The sequence below is a fragment of the Cryptomeria japonica genome, chromosome 3 (genome assembly GCF_030272615.1).
Source record: "Cryptomeria japonica chromosome 3, Sugi_1.0, whole genome shotgun sequence".
In the NCBI taxonomy this organism is placed as follows: domain Eukaryota; kingdom Viridiplantae; phylum Streptophyta; class Pinopsida; order Cupressales; family Cupressaceae; genus Cryptomeria; species Cryptomeria japonica.
In genome coordinates, this window is record NC_081407.1 from 395,524,328 (window position 1) to 395,543,353 (window position 19,026).

Sequence of the window (19,026 nt, forward strand, 5' to 3'; positions counted from 1 at the left end):
GTGACTGTGCCCTTGGATGAACGCTCTTCGTCATCATATGCCTTAATGGTGATTTGATTTTTAGAATTTACAGCTTTATCAGAATATCCCAATTGTATAATAGTGCTTAATGTGCAAATTTTTAGACCTGCTCCTCCATCTATCAGGACTCTTTTTATTCGATGTTTGTGTATGAAGGCTTCAACGTGTAACGGTGCATTATGTGGCCGACTTACGGAGGCGTCATCGGCTTCTGTGAATGTAAGGGAATGTGGAACGGAAAGGTATCCCACCATGGCTTGAAACTAGTCCACGTTCATATCAGTAGGAACGACAGTATCTCTCAAGATTTTGTCAAAAATGGCTTTATGAGCGGGGGATATGCGTAATAGTTCAAGGATGGAGATGAGCACGGGTGTCTTCCCTAACTGTTCTACAAGGTCATACTCAGGTTTGGTTGATGAAGAAGCGGTGTTCTTAGTTGGAGCACCTTGCAAAGTGATTTTACCTCGACGGGTTGTAACATGACATTCAGAAGTAGGTTCGGAAGAAGATCCAACACCTTTTAGGACAATCCTGGGTCTCCGGGTAGAATTCTCAGGGTTTTTGTCCTTGATGATAATGGTAGAGACATAACTGTCCATCGAGATGTGATTGATAGTTGAATCATAGTTGTAGGATGCTCTGGTATAGTTGGTTTGGTCATTTGTGGCTTTATCTTTTCCTTTGTCATGTTTTGGGAATGGTTCCTTAAACATCTCATGTTCTTGATTAAACGAATGTCCCTCAATCTCAATATCACCTCTATCAATAAGATCTTGTATGATGTTCTTCAGTCGATGACAATTTCCTATTTTATGACCCTTGCTCTTATGAAATTCACAATACTCGTCATCATTCCACCAATTTGGCTTAACCTTTGGCTCATATGGAGGAAAATCTGGAATAGTGATTACTTTGTTTGCCACTAGCTTTTTGAAAACTGACTCAAGTGGTTCTCCCAATGGAGTGTACTTCCTTCGTGATCTGGAAGTTGTTTGAGTATTCACTTGATTGTTTGTAGAACTTGATCCCGAAAAGATGAATTTGGGTCACACTGTGTTGGCGTCAACAACACCATCATTGACTGTGTTCTTGTTTTTATTCCAAAATCTTGGCTTGTCTTTTCCTTTAAAGTCATCTTTGTTTTCCTTGAATATCTTAATGACTCCTTGTTCAATTAGGACCTTCTCTGTTGCTAAGCCTTTTTCAATGACGTCCTTGAAGGTGGACAAACAAGCTTTTCTTAAATCATAGCCAGTGTCTTTGTTAACATTCTGGGTGAACATCTCTACCATTTGTTTTTGTGGAATTTCACAAGAGCATCTGTTGGCTAGATTTCTCCATCTTTGTAAAAATGATGCAAAAGACTCTCCCTCTTTTTGCTTGGTGTTGCACAAGGTAGTGACTGATATGTCTGTCTCTATGTTGTAGGAGAAATGTTCGATAAATGCCTCTGCTAGATCACCCCATGACTAAATACCAGGTGGGAGTTGGGAGAGCCATTCCATAGCTTGATCACCTAAGCTTTGTGGGAATAATCTCATCAAATATGTCTCTTCTGCTGCTACCTCAATGCAAGCTGTAAAAAATTGTCTTATGTGTGCCTTAGGATCCCCTTTTCCTCTATACTTATCAAATTTAGGCGTCACAAAGTGTGTAGGAAAAGGAGGCATTGGAATGCTCTTGTCAAATGGATAAGGACATATGTCTCTCATTGTGTATGTTGGCTTCGGTGTATTTATGTCCTCCATTTTCTTTTGTAAGTCCCTGATTTGTTGCTCCAAATTGTTCTTAGGTGGAGATCGGCTTCTTGGACCATACCCTATGCTTGAGGCACCAATTGGAGGAGGAGCATGTTGCATATATGGATGATATTGATCATACACATGTTCATATGGAGGAGGTCTCTAATGATGCTGCGTATATGGACCACTTGGTATAGATTCATGTTGAGGAACACCATATCTATTTTGTGCATGTATACCATACTCTACAGGCATGTCATGTTCTAATGTGTTGCCCCCAAATTTGACACGGGGTTTCCTTGTGTCCAAATTTTGAGCATGTCTTTGAATATCCAATTGCTTTGATGGTTGATCCTTAGCATTGGTATGTGATTGAGCATATCTGTCTGCATAAGACCTCCATAATGGTCTGCGAAGGTGAGTATCATATGCTTGACCATGTGTGTATGGGACCTCTGGTTTTTGAAATAGAGATGATGGTGATTCATGTACCATATGTAGTCCTCTATTGCCTCCACTATTAGGCCTTCCTTGATCCATGTTGGAGTGAGTTTGTTGCAAAGGTCGATTTTCCATGATTTGAGACATGTCAAAATCATGAGGTATCTTGGCTCCACTTTGTGCCATCATTTGTAAGTATTGTCTATCCCTCCTCATTATTTCCTCAACCAATCGATTGAAATGGGGATTCATAATGGATTCTTCCACATCTGCTGAATGTACGGAAAAGTTGTCCATATTGTCATTGTGTGTAGCATTGTTGTTTGTAGTGTCCATGTTCTCAACATTTGGAATGTTTCTATAGACATCCATGTCAGGTAATGTGGTAAGATCAGAATTGAAAAATATATCATTCTCATACTCATAAGAACTCATGTTTGCGGACTCTTGAGCCTCTTTAGTTTCTCTCCTAGATTTTTTAAGACAGGTTTCAACCATGAACTAGGTCTTGACCAAGATGTGTGAGACTAGATGAAAATGAAAAAAAGTATGGAAGACCAAGAGTTGGATGGAATGTAAATGAATCTGAGGTGTACTTGCAATGTCCAAAGTGTAAGACCAAGTATGTATGTAGTAGAGTAGGTGTGACTTCCAAAGAGAGGATAGTTTCTCTTGATGAGGTAAGTTGACCTTGACTCTAACTAAGACCAAATGAGACCCAAAGGTAAGAAACCTTGATGAGGGACCACTTAGCAAAGTGTTGTTGTATGTAGTGTGTTGACAAAGTATAGTGAGGACAAGCAAGTGACCTTTTGACTCAATTTTAGACAAATGTGAATGTAATGTAAGGTGTAAAGCAATGATGGATTTTGTGAGACCGAAGGACAGGTTAACTGCTAAATGAAACCCTGAAGAAATGACCTAGGAAGCTCAAGAATTCAGAAACTGACTGTAGTTGTTTGTTGGACTGTAACAGTTTTTCAATTCTGAACACAGATGCGCCTGTATACTTCACAGACGCGGTTTCCCGACACAGACGTGTCTCTGTTTAACACAGACGCGTTTCTGAGATTTTGTGCAAATTGCAATGTTGATTCTGGGAACACAGATGCGATTCTACCCTTCATAGACGCGGTTATACAACACAGACGCTATTATGTCCGACACAGACACGTTTCTACAAAATTTGTGCAATTTTTTTCCAATCTGTGAAGTTGTTTTGTTGTGACCAAATCTGATTGTTTGACTGTTTTTCGTGACAAGAGGACATAATGTTGATGAAGACCCAATGTTTGCAAGTGTCTAGACTCCAAAATGACTCCAAGAAAAGTGTGTTGTTTGATGTAAAAATGTTTTGCATACACTTGAAGACACAAAAGACACAATGTTTTGTTGTTTGGTCTTGAATGTTTTGAATGTTTAAAATAAGTCAAGCACAATTCTTATGGCTGGCCAAGACAATAGTTGTTGATCCCACATGGGGTTTTACCCCCGAGGCTATGCTATTCAGAGCGGATACTTAGATGCTTGACCTCACTGGCTCCACCCTCGACACTCACTTCTCGAGTTAGCCAAGCATCAGTCCCCACGAAAACTCCCCATGGCAAACTTTGTATCTCTACTAAGAACCGTATGTGTGTGGGCCACTACCAGAGGTCCGACCTCCTGCCCCAACAACTAGAAGGATTTGGGCTTCTAAAACAAAAAGGTGCTAGTAAGGGCATCCGCTCATGTGGCCATACATGCGGCACTTTCAGCTCTGTAAATATAGAAGGCTCCTAGCCGGTAGGGGTTACGCCCTACAATTGATCAAATAAATTTGATCAAACGGGTTTATGGGGAGACATAGTGTCGGTATGAACTAATCAGCACACGTTATCCATAGTTTTCACTATGAATACATTTGTTTATAGTGGTTCAGAAGAGGTGGGTTTTCCTCGTTACCACTTGGGTCGTTCTCTTCTCACTAGTAGTCTTAATGACCACACGGGAAGACAGGCCCTCTAAAGATTAAACAAAAAGAGTCTATTGCTCAAAACACAAAAGACAATGATTCAATTTTAGTGCACCAATTGAAGTGTTTGCTAGTCTATGAAAACAAGGCACACAATAAAAATCCAAAAACCCTTGTCAAGGACCTGCAACAAAGATTTATTAGTAGTTTGGATTGTTTGAAATGATCACCCCTTCTTGCAAGCACACAAGTTAGGTAAATTTTAAACCCAAAAGACTTTGTGAAAATAGGGGCCTTCAACCAAACGATTTTGCTTTCAAGACAAGCTGCACCAATTTTGTTAGCTAGATCTGAAAATGTTAGCTCAAAATAAACCAGATCTGAAACCCTAGATGCAAAATCCCAAAACTGAATCAATAAACCCAAAATTTGAAACTGGTGAACACAGACACGATTACCCCCAACACAGACGCGACTTCCTGACATAGACGCGGTTCTGTGAGACACAGACGCGGCTACAGAACGCAGGCGCGACTTCTGGACACAAACGCGGCTAAAAACACCGCAGACGCGACTTAATAACACAAACGTACTTTCCCGTAACCTGCAAAATAAAATACTGCTAGTAACACAGATGCAATTCCAGAAGTTGCAGACGCGCCCAAAAAACAAAAACGCGATCCGAAAGTGCACAGACGTGGGAATATCAAAATGTTGCCGAAAACATTAGATCTGCGACTTCAAAATACAAAATCTGCAACAAGGATGTTAAATGCAAAAGGGAAAAGAGTCCCACCGAGCGTGCCAAAATGTATATGGTGAAAATGGATAACAATAATAACAATATTGAAAGGCTAAATGAATTCAACCACAAAACCCTAGCCTAACAACAACAAAGATCCACCATTACATATGAAGATTACCTAAGACAATGCAAATCAAATGAAATCACAAAGATTATACCATCACATGTCCAATAGGGTTTGGATCTCCATTCTTCCTATCTCCATTGATCTTGCTTGATATATTTGCTCTCAGATTTTATGTGCACAAGAGCTCAACAAAGAACGAAATGTGGTTGCAAGTAGGATCGCCTATGTTCAAAAGCATAGTGTAGTCAAGTAGTCAATTGATCAAGTAGTTAGGATGATTGATTAGAATGATTGATTAGGGTTTGATAATGAAGGAAGCATCTCCTTATATAGAAGACACTATATGAAATGGAGGGATAAGATTGAGAGGTGTAAAAGATAAATGACCGGCTATGATTAGAGGGTAGGTAAAAGAAATAATAAAATAATGAAAGAGGTAGGAAGTGTATGAATTAAGAGATGAATGACATGTGTCATAGGTATAAAAGGCTAATGAATTAATTAATTAAATAAATATTTATTTAATTAATAGAAGGAGTGAGATCAATTAAATAAATAAGATATTTATTTAATTTAGGAAAAGGATAATTTAAATAAATAAATGTATTTATTTAAATGAGAAATAAGGCTAGAAGAGGATAAATGAATTAATTAAATAAATAAAGATTTATTTAATTAATAGAAGAATTAAGCTTAGATAATTAAATAAATAAAATGACTGGACAATTTTAGGTGTCTACACATTGAAATCTCTCTTAACATTCCAACAGCTAAGTACTAGCTTCAACAACACTAGGGATCCCGAGTTAGTGATTATATGGTTTTGGAAAGGACCTCTAGCATGTAAGGATGGAGCTGGAAGCCTATGGAAGGATTGCCTATTCCAATTACTAAAATCAATTAGCTTCTAGACCTTATAAGAGTAAGAAATATTAATCCTAGAAGAGGGAAATATACTCTTATATAGGCTTGCTCGAAAATAGGTCACTATAATGCTAAAGATGGCTACAGGGTTCTAGTTAACTTTGGGAATCGAGAGGAACAAGATATTCCAATTAGGCCTTTTGGAGCAATAAGATCGTCCCAAAAGCATGAATCTTTGCGTGGTTGGCCTTCAAAAAGAGGATTCTTACTGTAAAAAGATTTACTAAAATGGGCTATGAAGGGCCTTTGAGATGCATCTTGTGTAAAGCCCATGCAGAGACAATTGATCACCTTCTCTTGAATTGCCCTTTTGCCTCAAAATGTTGGCGATGACTTTGTGCAAAATTGGGGTGGATATTAGCCCTTCCTAATGATATAGTCTCTCTTTTTCAATATTGGCCTCTTCCTTCTAAGGAAAGCACTTTAAGTCAGATTTTGGAAATTTCTCCTTCCTGCCTTGTTTGGGAAATTTGGAAAGAAAGGAATTGAAGACTTTTTGACAATAAAGCAAAGAGATTTGAATCAGTTTTAACCTCAATTGAAACCTCAATTGTTGAGACAATAAATTGCAAACTAGCTTTCTCAATAGATTCTTCCAAAATCTTTTCTTCTTGAGATGGTAGTATACGAAATAACTAGCAAGGAATCAAGATTCCTCCTTCATTTGGGCAAAAACCTAATGCTTGAAAGGAAGCTATATGGTCCCCTCCTAAGCAGATTTGGTTCAAACTAAACTTTGATGGAGCCTCCAAAGGTAACCCAGGTCCTTCAAGTATAGGATATATGGTTAGAGATTATTCAAGGTCAATTATTGAAAAAATGGCCAAGCCAGTGCCACCGGATACTAATAATATAGAAGAATTCAAAGCTTTGCTTTTAGGCCTACTAGATTGCCTCAATCATGGGTTGAGAAACATCATAATACAGGGAGATTCAGAGATAGCAATCAATGCAATTAAATTGAAGAAAACCCCAAACTAGTGGCTACAGACAATTCTAGATAGCATAATTGATAATTTGGCTATATTAGAGCAATATGAGGTTAAACATATCTACAGAGAAGCGAATACAAAGGAAGATGCTTTCTCAAAATCTACAGCAAAAGACATTTCTTTTCATTGGTGGGAGCAGGATGGCAATCGCCAGGGCTAACCTATAGAGTATTTTCATTATTCGCTAAAGAGACTATCAGAGGGAGACTTTATTTTTAAATTTGTAGCAGATGACCTTCCATTGCTCCGGTGAGAGCAGGGCAGAAGTTCCCAAGGTCAACCTTCAGAGAGTTAATCTATCTTGCCCAACAATGGTTTTTTGTTTCTATTCCTTGGGCATTAACTCTTACGTCAAAGTTTGGTGAAACTGCTAATTCTTTGAATTCAAACTTTTCTACCAACTTTAAGAATTGAATCTGACACGTCATCTCTGACATCACCTAATCTTGGCCTTTCTATCAACGAATTCTCCCACTCCCCTCCCGAAAAGATAGCCTACGGTCTGTCGTCATTCTAAGTATGAGGCATGCATTGTCCGTTGGATAGAGATTAACTCTTTAGCCAGGAGATTTGCAATGATTTTAGATAGATATCCTTCGCCACCTTTGCAAGCGAATTCATTGCAAGGCATTTCTCATTAATGCATGTCGAAGAAAGTGCCTTCTAGCTTTTATTCAGCTTCCTCTGCAACAAGATTATCAACTAGTTTATCTCTGCAATCACATTCATAGAAGATCAAGCAACTACAGATTCTCGAAGCTATGTCTGGTGAGGAGCCATTTGGATTTATTATGAGTGTCTACCCTAGACCAATCTCATGTTTTGGTGCGGACACTCCCATCTCTCTCTTGGCCTCTACCCGTCAAGTCTCCTTCAGGAATTTCACGGACCTAAGGCTGAAGAGGCTCCTCATATTCCCCGAGCCAACAGTCATCTTGGCAGTTGGCATATTAGCAGGGAAGAATACCTCTGAGACAACACCAACATCTCATCTCGGTTTGTCGCCTCCCTCATGGACCTAAAGCTTGACAAACAAGCAGTCTGGACCCTCACTAAAAGACTATTTCCTAATATGACATCTTGCTCGAACTGCAAGAGGTTCTTAACAAGGTGTGACATGATTCTGGGGCTCCTCGATTGAGCGAGAGACTTCTCTTCAACATCCCGGGTGAGATGATCAAATTATACCCATTTCAGCTTGACCTTATTGGCAAGGACTTTCAAAAGCACATAACCTTTGCAAGCATGGGCCTTAGATTCCTAAAATGGCATTTTCTGGGGGATAATTTGGAAGATTTGGGCAGGGAAGAAGAATTTTTAGAATTTGCCAAACTTAATGGTGTCTTGCCTCCTAAAATAGAAGCAGAGGACCCCCAAGCAGTACAGAGTAGGCGAGGTGGTAGTAGAGGTTCTGGTCGCGCTTCTGCCTGTGGAAGGGGTCGTCCTCCGCGTAGAGGTTCTGGAAGAGGCCGAGCTCCAATGCCTCCATCAATGCTAGAAGAGGAATCTTAACTAGATAGGTGTTTAATTGGGGTTATTTCCTTTTTGAGGTCGTCTCAGAGCCCTTAGTTGGTTTTTTTATATTCTCTGCTAATAAAAACTTTTCATAAAAGTTCTGCTATGCTTTCATTTACGTAGCATCAAACTTTTAAAAATTTTGAATGCTTTACGAGGTTTGATAAGGATAAGTGTATGTAAGTAAAACTCTATATCCACTCCGAGCCCATAAATTTTTTGGGGGCCTTTGGAGGTGGTTTTCCTTTTATGTGCATATTCAGGGACATAGTTTCAGTCTTTAAGCCCTTTGGGCTTTTTTGGAAATCTGGGATTTAATGTTGTAAACTTTCTTTTCAATCGATATATTAATCAAGCTATGCCTTTTATCAATCAAATTTTTTTTTTGAAAATATTTAAAATATTAAATATGTAGTTAATTACTTTTTATACGTTATATATGTATGCATATTAAGATAAATAAAAAGCTAAGTTTTAAAAGTTCAAAATATAAAAAGTATTAACTGTTTAATTAAAACTTTATGTATGTGGACTTATTCCACACCGAATTTGTAAAACAAATTTTTTAAATGAAATTATTGATAGTGGTTAAATGGAAAATGTCTAGGGCGATGGTGAAATGCAATAATCGTGAATTTAAGATTTACAAATTAATATGTTCGGCTTTCGGCGTATGCTTTAGATTTGCTCATTTTTCATTTGACTCTGGTTTTTATTAGCTTGATCAGGTGCATAATTTGCCCCCCGAATAGAGCTTATTTTATTTTATTTTTTTGGTATAAATCAATTCAAGAACTTTTTTACAGTGATCGAGAAGACCAGTACAAGTTGCGGACAATTCTAACAGATTTACGATAGCTAATTTGATATGATTTAGTTTTCACTGTTTCAAAGAAAATCGTATACTGAAGGGCATTTTGAAAGCTGTGTCTATTCTGGTTTCAAAATGGACCTTTCGTACATCATGTTAGTGATAGGTTAATCAATCGCAGCCATTAATTGTAAAATCGACAGTGTAAAACGTGCGCGTGTTAGTCAATCCGTACTGTCATTTTGGAACCAGAATAGACACGTCCCATTTTGAACAACCATCATTTATGAATTAAAGTCGCATAAAACACTATGTACTAAATGTATCTATGTACTATATGTGATACATTTTTAAGCAGTGGACGATTGAGGAGAAAAATGCACGGTGAAGATGATTTCAATCATCTTGCAAGCTTAAGGATCATTTTCAGCCATCGATTACGTCTCTTATATCAAATGGATTGGCTAACTTTTTGAATCTGACGATCTATATTTGTTGAGAGATCGTAGAACACCGTAGATCGTTTACCGGTTCGTTGCACTTTCCGTTTCTGCCATCCACTCGTTTGTGCGTCATCTTTATTTTCCTGAAGAGTCGACTGTCATGCCGATTTCGAGAAAGAAATTAAAAGAGTTACGAAATGAAAAGACAGATTCCGCGTATTGTGTAACTCGCCTGGGCTCCACCATTGCCTGAGACTTTTCGGCAGTTACGGGAAATTTTGCAAGTCACGATGTCCACTTGGAATTCACCTTCCCACCGCTTCTCTTTTGCTCTTTGCCACGTCACGTAATTAGGATATTTGCCCGGTCTTAAATGCATTGAATGCAACGCTTTCATAGGATTTTTACCCAATTAATAAAAAAATTTAATGTTGATTTTGAATGCCTAAGCCATCCAATTAATATTTCTCCTTACAGAATTAGACAGAAATGGGTGCTATTTATGTTCAGTAAAACTCATTGAACCTATTATTCTATCTAAAATTTAAAAATCATTAAATTATGCTATCTGCCATTAATAGCGACGGGCATTTATACCTTGTAATAATAGATAATCATGCAATTGTAGACTATATCAAAGACATAAATGGCTTACATATTTGGTAGATTAAACTTTTTAAGATGTAAATTTTTCAACAAGTCTAAAAAATATAAAGAAAATAATATAAATATATAAATAATATTAAATAATTTTGGATATGATTTTTAAAAAATAAAATAAACAATATTTTTTAGTAAATTCAATAAAATTTAAAATAAATGATATAAATATAATAAAATAATCTTAAAATTATTTTTTTTTTTTTTTAATTCTTACATTAATAGTAAGCATTTTGTCATAAACATTGAAAAAAATAAATTCTAAATGTTAGAATAAAACAAAATATTCTTGAAATAAAAAGTAAAAAGTAAATATTATTGTTGAAGTAAATTTTTCAACAAGTCTTAAAAATTTAAAGAAAATAATATAAATATATAAAATATATAAAATAATTTTGGATATGATCTTTAAAAAATAAAATAAACAAATTTTTAGTAAATTTAATAAAATTTAAAATAAATGGTATACATATAATAAAATAATCTTAAAATTAATATATATTTTTTTAAATTCTTACATTAATAGTAAACATTTTGTCATAAACATTGAGAAAAAAAACAAATCTAAATGTTAGAATAAAACAAAATATTCATGAATTAAAAAGTTAAAAGTAAATAATATTGTTGAAGTAAAACAAAAAATCTTGCAATAAAAAAATTATAGGTAAATAATATAAATATAATAAAATAATTCTTAAATAATTTTAAGTTTTTTTAAAATTTTTTTAATAGGTAATTGGCCAAGAGTCATAGCTTAGAATTCCACTTTAGATGTCCCTATTGGAAATTGAACTTGGGTCTCCACAATGAGAACCAGTTAAGCTCAACCCCTTGGACAACAATTTTAAGTTTTAGAGTAAAATAAAATAATTATTAAACCACCAATTTAAAAAAAAATCTTACATTAATATTATGTGTGAGTATATGCATTTTGTCACAATTCATCAAACTAAATACAATTTAAAGTAAATAATATAAATATTAGAAAATAACTTTTTACAATTTTATATTTTAAAATAAAATATAATAAATTTGAAATAAACTAAAAAAATTGAAAATTATTTTACATATTAATATTAGGAGTAAGTATAGGCATTTTGGCATAAACATTTAAACAAAAATAAAATAAAAAATACAGTAAAACAAAATAATCTTTAAGTAAAGGAAAACTTGTGAAAAAAATAATAGATTAATTATATTAAGAGTTAAATAATCTAAATTTTAGAGAAAAATTAAAAAAAAAACTTTGAAAATATTCATAGATTACTATTAAGAGTTAGTAATCTAAATTTTAGAGTAAAATAAAAAACACAATTTTCTAATATAATTAAATGATTCTTAAACTTTAAAGTAAATAGTACAAATATAATAAAATAATTCTAAATAGTTTTAAATTTTAGGAAAAAAAAGACATAAAAAATCATTATATACCATCTATTCAAATGCTTCTGGATTCTATTGTGTGTAAAAAATTTAGCATCAACATTTTAGGTCATACAACGTGGATGAAAGAGAGCTCAAGGAGTGGAAAAATTAAGATTTGTAGGCCTTTTTAAAATTATTATATATTATGATTGACATTTTCATTCTTATTCTAGTTAGATTAGATTTATTAAATCAAAGAGTCATTCCTTGAGAATGCTTCCACATTGTACATGTAGGACATTGAAGCTTATCTTTTGCTTGGACCTTTACTTATGTGATTGCATTCAAGTCTTCCAACACAATTTCAAAAAGACACTTGACAAAAGAGATTAAATGTCATTAAAAAAAATAGAACTCTAAAAATTTAGTATTGTAAGTAAAGGAGTAGATAAGGTTTTGACGTGGGAAGAGGGAGATATAAAAATAATGGTTCTCTTTATCATATTTGCTTAACCCATGTGCTTTAAGCTAATTATTTTATTCATTTAGTATGTGTGAGTATAAATGAAAAACTTTATAATTATGATGGTTGAAAGATTAAGTGCTTTGATTTGTTAAATATAACATAATAAACATGGAAAATAATTAATATTATTTAAGAATAAGAGGTTTAGATTATTTTTCATATAAATATAAAATAGTGATGTTTAATTATTATTTTATTAATATTAATTCTAAAGTTATTTGAATAATATATGTAATAGGGGTGTGTTTAATTAGCATACAACATTGATAGGTATAAATTTAGATAATAATAATTTTGAAGTATTCAATGTAATTATGTAAGGGAGAAGTTAGAAAATAAGGTTTTAGTATCTTAGTTGTTAATCAAGATAAAAGAATATATATAGAAAATAAATAATTATATCATTTAGAGAATAGACATGTGTACAAGTTAAATAAGTGGAGGTCAATATATAATTTTCAAAGTTAAATTATCTTATAATTTTTTGTTCTCATATGTTTCTACAATGGAAATAAATAAATAAATATAAGATGCAATATATGAAAGCATATGATTCAATCTCAACATTTTATAAGATAATGAGAAGTTAATAATATTTAACATTTCAAAATGTCATTTTGGATGAACACAAATTGATAGTTGCATTTAACAAAATTTTAGAAATAAATGAAATAAATTAATACTACTGTTAATTAATTATTTATTGACTTAATAAGCATTATTTATTGGCTAAATTTTAGAATAAAAAAATTAATACTATTTTTAATTAATTATATGTACTTGCATGTGATTCAATCTCAACATTTTATAAGATAACGAGTTCAGATAATAATATCTAACATTAGACAATGTCATTTTGAAATGAGAAGTTATTAAAATCTAGCATTTAAAAATGTCATTTTGGATTAACACAAATTGATAGTTGTATTTAGCAAAATTTTAGAAATAAACGAAAAAAATTAATATATATCCCTCTCCTTTTCCCTTATTATAAATTGACCTATCTATATGTATCCCCCCCTCTCTCCCCTCTCTCTTTTCCTCCTCTACCAATCTTTCTCTCTCCTCCCTCTTCTCTCCATCCTCTACATATATCTCTCACTTTCTCTCCTTCCCTCTCTTTATACCCTTTCTATCTCTCCCTCCCTATCCCCTATCTACCTCTCCCCCCCACCCACCCCCCCCCCTCTCTCTCTCTCTACCTCTACCTTCATCTCACCTTCTTTATCTCTACACACGTCTCCCTCTCTATATCGACCTTGATATTTGTATCTCTTTGTCTCTCTATCTTTCTCTCTTCATATTTATTCTTCAATTTATCCCACTACCTCTATATAATTATCTCTCAATCTCTTTCCACCCCTATGTCTCTTCCTCTCTCTACCTTTGTATATCATCTCTTACCTCTATCTTTATCTTTCTATCCATCACTCATTCTCTCCTTGCCTCTATATATATTTATCTCTTCTATCTCTATCTACTCCTCTCTCCTCTCTCTCATTTCTTCCTCTCATCTCCATATCCCTATTATTCTCCATATTCATATCCATCTTGATCTCTATCTTGATCTCCTAACTCTATCTCTCTTTATATCCCTATATCCCCCTCTCTCATTCTCTCCTTATTGCAAACAAAACATAAGCCTATTTGGTAATGGAGCTTGATTATCTTCGCAGTTTAAAGGTTTTGTTTTATTGTATTGGTAATTAAGCTTGATTGTCTTCCCAGTTTAAAGGTTTTGTTTGAATGTTGAGACCTTTGTTGAATAAATAATATCATTTACTAAATGGTTTTCTAATTGATCTCATGTGTTTTTCAAATGTATGAAAAAAAAGATAAATTTTCTTTTTAATAATCATTCCACAAACAACATCATTTTCTAAAGGACCTACTGAATGATCTCATGTATTACACAAATGTATGAAAAAAATTAGACAAAATTATATCCATTAGACAACTTTATAAAAAAAAGTACATTTGAAACGGTATAAATTTTTATATGGTTTTTCATTTATTTTTATAATATAATTTGATATAAATATATATTGATAAACAACAATTTTTAATGTAAAATTAAATTTATTTTTTATGTCTTTATTTATTTTGAATAATAATTTTTATATTTAGTGTGTCTTATTTATATTTATACTTTTTTCACATAACTAATATTTATTATATTTATATAATTTTTTATATCTAAATATTTATTGCTATCTAGATATTATTGTTTTCATATCATATTTTAATCTTGTGTTGTAAGACTAACCCTAAGAAATTCAGAATTTAAATTCAACTTTTGGTTGACTCCTATCCATATTTTTCATGCAATGCGCATTTATTTAATCATCCTCTCATATCTATAAATTATTGAAAATAATTCATGTTTAAGGAAGAGCATGTTATGAGCACTTTGATTGGTGCACTTTATAATTTTATATTGCATCATTCTAGAGCATATTCATGTAATACATGTTTAAGGAAGAACATGTTATGAGCACTTTGATTAGAACACTTTATAAAATATAATTTCACATTGCATAATTCTAAAGCATATTCATGTTTTTTATATTGGAGGATTTTTCATTCACAAAATTGTATCTATTAAGAAAGTTGACCAAGAAGAATGAGCCTTGTGATTCAACAATCTTCCCAAGTGTTTATAAACACCACTAGCTCTTAGCAATCACACTATTAGTGAATCAAGCAAATTAAAGAATAAAGGTTAGAGTTCCAACAATTGAACAAATTTGTATGCGCAAAAATACCTAGAGCTACAAATTCAACCCTCTATATAATTGACAAAATATTTTTATTTGAAGGCAAAGTATAAACAAATAGAAATCACCTTCAATACCACGACATAGGATTTTAGTATTCTAGCATACTTATACAACATCATGAGAATGTAACCTAGAGCCACATATTTGACCCTCTATAGAGTTGACAAATTGTTTAGATCTCAAAGTAAAGTATAAACTAATATATCTATTTTTACATGAATATAAGTAAAGTATACAAAGATATCATATTTGTTCATTATTCCACTTAAAAACAATTATATTATTATTGTTCTATTAAACTATTGCCCAAAGAAAAATATCTATTAAGACTACATTATTATTATTATTATTTTATATTTGTTATTATGTAGGGACACTTTCAATCCCTCAAAATTAAAAATATTATTTCGATAAGATGAATTAGTTGAGATAATTATGAAGTTAACTAATTGCATAACGGAGTTAGACAAAATTGATTGATTGAGTGAGAGTTGAGAGGTGGAATTGAAGATAAAATAATATAAATTTAAAAATTAACAATAATTTTTTTTTTAATAATTTTCATGCATTTAAGTGTCACAAACATGTCAAATTCAATACTTATAGTTTTTATTAAGGACGTTTCATATGACGTAACAATGTGAAAACACAGACAATTGTTGCAAGTTCAATTCCCTTGAATTTGTCCTATATGGATCCGAAAGAAGACTCATGTGGAATAACATTAGTGTTGTGTATTAATACTTCACTTCACAAATCCCTTCTGATATTTGATTCCTCTATTAAACAAAAATAAAATTGTAATTTAGTTATTGAGCCTTGGCCTCTTGGTAAAGTTGAATGGTTCCAAATGAGCCCACCAAGAAGGAATTATCTATGCAGACATCAAAGAGCCAGGAGCCAGTGACAAGACACTTTAATTCATAGACATTTCCTACTAAAAATTAAATCTTGAAGGAATGAGGAAAGGAATGTGCCTAACAACTTTAGAAAAAAGATCCCTCAATCCTTGACTCTTAGACGGATAGATTTAGCCTATGACTCATGCATCCATATTAAATTGCTAGACTAATTTAAATTTGTATAAACCCTCAATCAAAAAAATTTACAATTTGAAGTCATTTAAATTTGTATAAACCCTCAATTAAAAATTTACAATTTGAAGTCATTTAAATTTGTATAAACCCTCAATTAAAAATTTACAATATTTGAAATCATTTAAAATTTACAATTTGAAGTCATTTAAATTTGTATAAACCCTCAATAAAAAATTTACAATTTGAAGTCATTTAAATTTGTATAAACCCTCAATTAAAAATTTACAATATTTGAAATCATTTAAATTTGTATAAGCCCTCAATCAAAAATTTACAATTTGAAGTCTTAATACAGCTAATTACCCTAAAGAAAAGCCCTTATCATGAAGGGTGTCACCAACAGTGGATAATACCTGTACTTTAGAAGTATTTTTAGGGTATCGAGAAAGGGTTTGAGATGATGTGATGTTTCTAAGTTAGTTTGAGGTGGTTCAGCTGGCAAGAAGAGTATTCACACTTTGAGGTAATGCAGTACAGTACAGTCCAGGGTGCCTCAATTTGAAAAGGCAATTATTCATTTGTGTAATCTTGGATAATCTTGAGGACTTAAACCATTTTTCAAAAAATGGATCATCGAAAATCTACTCCAATGTCGCTTCGAATCACAGAAGTAAGTGTTGATATTCTCCAGAAAGAATGGGAAAGGAATTTGAATGAAGATCAGCGGTCTGCTTTTCAAAGAGCAGGGATTGTGCCATTTTTAGGTGCTGTTGTCTACAGAGCTGAATGTTTTCTATGCGGGACAATTATAGAGTGTATGGAAGATGGTAAGTTGGCTATTGGGAAGCATGTACTTGAGATCACAGAGAAAAATATTCAGCGAATTACTGCACTGCCGAGCTCTGGTAAGGATGTTAGTGTTGCACATTATTCTCCTCACGACCGAATTGCATTGAAAACGAGTCTTACAAATTCTCAAGACGGAGCAACTGTAAGTGGATTACAATTTGATCTTATAAGGGATCCTGCAATTCAATTTGCCGCAAAGTTTTTAGTTTTTTGGCTTTTGGGCATAAAACAGGAGAGAGTCCTTCCATTTATAAATGTCCAAACTGCAATTGAGCTATCCAAGGGCGTTCAATTTAACTGGTGTAACTTCATTAAGGGGAGAATTCTGCATCAAATTGGGCGTATCCAGAAAAATGGCGGGGGTCGTTTTAACTACCCAACAATCCTTCAGGCTCTGGCACTCGAGGCCTTTAACAACTCTTCCATGCCTTCCAAGGCTATATCAGATGGAGAACCCTACATCAATGCATTCATTCTCTGTGGAAGGAAAATTCCCAAAACTGCAGAAGAAAATAAGATGATCAGACAAGGAATTTCAGACATTTTAGATTATATCAAAAAATGTGGGCATCTGCAATCGTCTTCAAAAAATTCTCTCAAGCAGAGAGAGTTAAGCAAAAGATCACTAGTGTTGGATGGAGCCATTGTGACGAAGAGATCGCGAACGACAATTGGGCTTCCTAGGATGCAGTTCAGATCTTTTCTTAGGGGACAAGAAAAATCTTCGTTTCGACCTTCTGCCAGAAATAACTCCCCTGAAGACTCTGGCATGCACCTGGGGTTGGCAGCAAAAGGGCACCCTACTCATGACGAATCTTCGGAATTTCAAGCTGATAAGTTTTCCAATGCTCTGTTAGAGCAGGGACAGCTGATCACAGATTCAAAGCTCACAGCGGTTAAGGCTGAGATCTCCCAGTTGTTGAGTCAAAGGGTTTTTCTGGAAGCTGACGAATCCAAATGGGTAGCAGAAAAGATTGCTCTGGAGAGGGAGATAATGGTGTTGGCACAAGAGAAAGAGGAGGCTGTGGCGAAAAGGCAACAAGCCAATCAAGAGAAATCAAAATTGCAAGCTGAAAACCTAAAGCAGATCGAACGCAATATGATGATCAAAAGACAATTGGACAAAATAAATAGGATTTGGTACTAGTATCTTACAAGTACCTCAAGACTCAGAATACCATTACTAATCATCATATCAGAAGGGCGAGCAATGAATGCTATGTTTTAGAGGGCGAACCCTACTGTGCCAATTTTCTGAAATCTCAACAGCTTAAACGGGACTAGGTAAACCCTTCTTTTTTTGTTGTGAATTTTGCACAAAGTTAATCAAAATACTGCACTATGTGAAAGCTTTTTTGGACCGTTCTTTGTCCTTGAAGCAGTGAATGCTATGTAATAGAAGGCAAACCCTATCCCAGCAATTTTCTGAAACCTTAACAGCTTAAACGAGACTAGGTATATCCTTCTTTTTTTGTTATGATTTTGCACAAAGTTTTTTCAAACACTGCACTATGTGAAAGCATTTTTTGACAGCTCTTTCTCCTTGAAAGCATTTTTGCGAGATGTTCAGTCAGTTTAATGAAATCATTTATGAGATGCAAGATGCACTGAAACCTTTGATTCGCTGGTGTGATTAGTAATTTTTATCATATAAGAGGCTTGCTTTTCTTTCTTTCTGAAGTGAAATTCCCTCATTCATCTGATCACCTCTAAGAAAGGCTGCTATGCTATATTTCCCAGAGTGTAGATTTTGAGCTCTGAAAAAGATAGTTTTCTGAAGGAGCTTAGGCTGCAGGCAAGAATGGATTTAGGGTTTCGCAGTGGTTCATCCAGTTGATAGGGTGATGATTGCTAACAAGTAACAAGTTTCTTACTTCTGCATAGTTTGACTATATAGTCGATATGGGAGGTCCTAATATTTGAGACTGCAAATGTTGCTTCGAATTAGAATTTTATTGAAGCAATAGAAATTACTCAGATTTTATCCCTGTCCATTTTTTTTACCAGTCTAGAAGTCTTAATACTTATAGGATTCACATGGAGTTGTAGCTGAGTGATTGGTACAGAATTTTTTTTTTGTTGTGGGTTAAG

At 33.7% G+C, this 19,026-nt stretch overlaps 1 protein-coding gene across 1 annotated transcript; it reads left to right on the plus strand.

Moving 5' to 3' along the window:
* Positions 1-16,481: 16,481 nt before the first annotated feature.
* Positions 16,482-18,558, plus strand: LOC131874637 (uncharacterized). The gene is made up of 2 exons (XM_059218357.1): positions 16,482-18,219; positions 18,318-18,558. Exon 1 carries the CDS (start codon positions 16,712-16,714, stop codon positions 18,080-18,082), a length of 1,371 nt encoding a protein of 456 aa, XP_059074340.1. The 5' UTR covers positions 16,482-16,711; the 3' UTR covers positions 18,083-18,219; positions 18,318-18,558.
* Positions 18,559-19,026: the final 468 nt, after the last annotated feature.